Source organism: Gekko japonicus, unplaced genomic scaffold (genome assembly GCF_001447785.1).
Source record: "Gekko japonicus isolate JY-2015 unplaced genomic scaffold, Gekko_japonicus_V1.1 scaffold5668, whole genome shotgun sequence".
NCBI lineage: Eukaryota > Metazoa > Chordata > Lepidosauria > Squamata > Gekkonidae > Gekko > Gekko japonicus.
The window spans coordinates 14769-18752 of NW_015172727.1; the positions used below are offsets into that span (position 1 = coordinate 14769).

The 3984-nt window shown below is 48.0% G+C and overlaps 1 protein-coding gene across 1 annotated transcript in view; it reads left to right on the plus strand.

Annotated features, from left to right (window-relative positions):
• Positions 1–3984, plus strand: part of KATNAL2 (katanin p60 subunit A-like 2) — a gene marked incomplete at its 5' end in the record, with an annotated part of 37173 nt that overhangs the window by 14531 nt on the left and 18658 nt on the right. Inside the window, 2 exons of the mRNA XM_015421817.1 lie at positions 1008–1071; positions 2025–2143. Coding sequence (XP_015277303.1) covers positions 1008–1071; positions 2025–2143 — 183 coding nt within the window. The remainder of the gene's footprint in view (positions 1–1007; positions 1072–2024; positions 2144–3984) is intronic.

Consider the following 3984-nt stretch of genomic DNA (forward strand, 5'->3'; position numbering starts at 1 on the left):
CAAGGGAAAACTCTATGGTTTTCCCTCGTATGGCCGTGGCCCCATCCCCAGCGTGCCTGGCGTCGTCACGTCACTTCCGGGTGACGTGCATGCAGTGCATGCGCACAATCGACGCTGGGCGGGAGCCCCCCGCTCCTGGCGAAAAACGACTTGACAACCCTGTTACACAGAGCAGCAGCCCGGAATTGAGTCTCTCCAATCGAAAGGACTAGAGGTGACACTGGAGACGGGGCTGCTTCCTCTGCTGCTGAAAGAAGAGCAGCAGGTGCAGCCGGGGTGTCCCCCACCGGATTTCCCCATGCCCCACTAACCGAAGTTTTCCGGCTACACTTCTGTGTGAGTCACTGCTTCAGAACTAAATAACCGAGCAGTGAGTCATGAAAGCTCATACCCTAACCAAAATTTTTTTTGTGAGCCTTTAAAGTGCTACTGGACTCTTACTCTTTTCTACTGTATAGGCTGCCGTTCAGTTACAGATTGATTCTCGTCTTTACATGAACGGTTGCAGGCAGAGTTGCCAGGCAGTGCCTGCCAACTGGTGGGGAAAGTTGTGGGCAGGGAAATGGGGGGGGCCCTGCGACACCAGCTGCAGCGCCACATCACGTCTGGTAAAAAAAAAGGGAAGTGACATAGGTACCTGTATCCAGAGGAGTTTAGCCATGTCAGTCTGTTGCTGCAAAGCAGTAAAGAAACTCAGTAGCACCTTTAAGACTAACAAACTTTATTGTAGCATCTTGCATCTGACGAAGAAAGCTGCGTTTCTCAAAAGCTTATGCTACAATAAAGTTTGTTAGTCTTAAAGGTGCTACTGAGCTTTTTACTATTTTATAGGTACCTGTAGGAATTGCCGGAAACTCTGTTGTAAAAGTAAAACCATAGAGTTTCCGGCCATTCCTAGAGCGACCTATGCCACTTTGGGGTTTTTTTTAGGGACAGTGATGTGGCACCATATGTGTCACTGCAGGGTTTTAATTTTAATTTTCATGCTTTCCCTCTTCTTTCCACAGTATCCACAGCTGTTTACGGGCATCCTTTCTCCATGGAAAGGACTGCTCCTGTATGGACCTCCAGGTAACTGTCTGCACAGCTACGCACGTGAACCCAGCCCTGCTACTGTTTCAGCCTCTGTCTTCTCTGAACTTGACTTCATTCACAAGTTCAGAACAACGGACCACTCCCAGGGCTGAATAGGGACATAGGAACACTTAAAGCAGGAGCTGAGAAATCTCTGTAGAATCTCCATGTGGACTCTAATCTGGGAGAACCGGGTTTGATTCCCCACTCCTCCACATGCAGTTGCTGGTGTGACCTTGGGTCAGTCACAAGTTCTGTCAGAGCTGTTCTCTCAAGAGCAGTTCTCAGTCAGAGCTCTCTCAACCCCATCTACCTCACAGGGTGTCTGTTGTGGGGAGGGGTATAAATCCAATTTCCTCCTCCTCTTCTTCCTCCTCCTCTTCTTCTTCTTCGTCTTCTTCTTTACTGTGTGACTGAAGGTAAACCATTTTGTAGCTGGGTCTGCCTTTTGCAGCAGCCGTTTTTTGACAGCAATTTTTGTGGTCACCACCATGCTAGAACTCCAAAGGTGCCCACAGGCTCAAAAGGGGAGGGGCCATGGCTCAGTGGTACAGCACCTGGTTTAGCATGCCAAAGGCCCCAGGGTTCAATCCCCGGCATCTCCAGTTAAGAACCAGGCAGTAGGTGATGTGAAAGACCTCTGTCCGAGACCCTGGAGAGCCGCTGCCAGTCTGAGTAGACGATACTGACCTTGATGGGCCAAAGGTCTGATTCAGTATAAGGCGGCTTCATGTGTTCATGTGAAGACCCCTACATAATACATAACACATGATGTGCGTATGTATGTGTGTGTGGGTATACACACATGTACCAATAGGAAGGCAGAGAGGAAGTGTTTAAAATAAATAATAGCGCAGGCATCACTGCCAGCAGGAAGGAATCAAAAGGAATACATTTTGTTGGCATTCTAAGTTCAAGAGTCAAGATGTTTCGTTTCCCACTCCTTCCAGGTACCGGGAAAACGCTGCTCGCCAAGGCGGTTGCCACGGAATGCAACACCACCTTCTTCAACATCTCCGCTTCCACCATCGTCAGCAAATGGAGGGGTGATTCGGAAAAGCTAGTCAGGGTAAGAACCATTTCCAGTTTTGATTCGAGAGCTATTATTGCCTTAAATGCTGTATGAAATTGGAATTTGGGTGACATTGGTGGTTTTAAGTTGTTATGTGAACCTTAAGGGAGTCATGGGACTGTAGTGAATGGTGTGTGAGTGTATATGAGTATTGTTGTAGATCACCGAAATGATTGCATCTTTAATTTCGTTGTACTATGTACAATGACAATAAAGTATATTATTATTATTATTGTTGTTGTTATTGTTGTTGTTGTTATTATTTTGTCTTTGGGACTTTCCTAAGGTATGTGTAATGTATTCTAAGTCTCCATTAACGTGTTCAGTGTAGTGCTAGCTAGCATTTTGTAACTTGTGTTATCAAACTCTGTATTTATTCGCTTCCTTTATACTCCTACTTTCTCCCCCGTGAGAATCCAGAGCTGCTTAAATCGTTCTCCTCTCCTTCGTTTCTTTCCTCACAGCAACCCTGTGAGGTAGGTTAGACTGAGAGTATGTGACTGGCACCAAGCTCCCATGGCAGAGTGGGGATTTGAACCTGGGGCCCTCAGATCCTAGTCTGACTGTAGTGGGTCTCACGGTGATGCTTGTGGGTGTGTATCAAGGGTTAAAGCAGATGAAATGCTGGGCAGAAATAAATTTTCGCAGTCAAAGGACAATTTCTGCAGAAATTTAAATTAATAATGTAGCGCTGGGTATAACACGAGATGTGGAATGGTACGGTATAGCCCGATCCCGTCAGATCTTGGAAGCTAAGCAGGATAAAAGAGGAGATTGGATTTATACTCCGCCTTCACTACCCAAAGGAGTCTCAGGTCCAATCTGCATTGGTATTTCCCACCGTTGTGCCAATAATCTCACATCGTCTCGCAAATTTCTGTCTGCATTTCATGTCGCATCCACTCTCCTATTGTTTCATCATGAGCCAGTTTGGTGTAGTGGTTAAGTGCACAGACTCTAATCTGGGAGAACTTGGTTTGATACCCCACTCCTCCACTCGCAGCTGCTGGATGACCTTGGGCAAGACGTAGCTCTGATAAGAGCTGTCCTTGAAAAAGAGCAGTTTCTGTCAGAGCTCTCTCAGCCCCACCTGCCTCACAGGGTGTCTGCGGTGGGGAGGGGAAGGGAAAGGAATTTGTAAGCCGCTCTGAGACTCCCTTGGGGAGTGAAGGGCAGGGTATAAACCCAATCTCTTATCTTCTTCTTCTTCTTCTACCTCACAGGGTGTCTGTTGTGGGGAGGGGAAGGGAAAGGAGTTTGTAAGCCGCTCTGAGACTCCCTTGGGGAGTGAAGGGCAGGGGATAAATCCAATCTCTTCTTCATCTCAGCATTGGCTGTCTGCATTATTTTGTTGCCATTTAGTGGTGACTCCGAGGTCACTACGACGTCTCACTGCCTTACCTGAATGTGGTTTTAAGGTGGTACAACTGCTCCTCCCCACCGTTGAGCCGCTGTGAGTGAAAAGCAGGCGACTAGAGCTGAATTCCCCCCCCCCCATCTTTTCTAAGGAGATACGCAAATTGTCACAAAGAAAACAAGTTTGCTGAAAATCCAGTCGTCTGAGTTTAAAAGCAGCCAGGGAACATATTTCTGCAATCATATCCGGGGGGGGGGGGGTGTTGGAAGCATGCCCACCCCTGAACCATTTGTTATTTCCTGAGGCAGTCTCCAGAATGCCCCTGCCTGGCAACTGCGGGTGTTCGGGGTTTTTTACCCAGCTCATTCTGTCTTTCCTGCCCCCCCCCACTCCCCCTCTTCCAGGTCACCCTCCTTTTACTTTCTGTATGTGGTGGGGTTGTAGGTGCCGCTCCCCCCCCCCCCCCCCCCTCCCCCTAAAC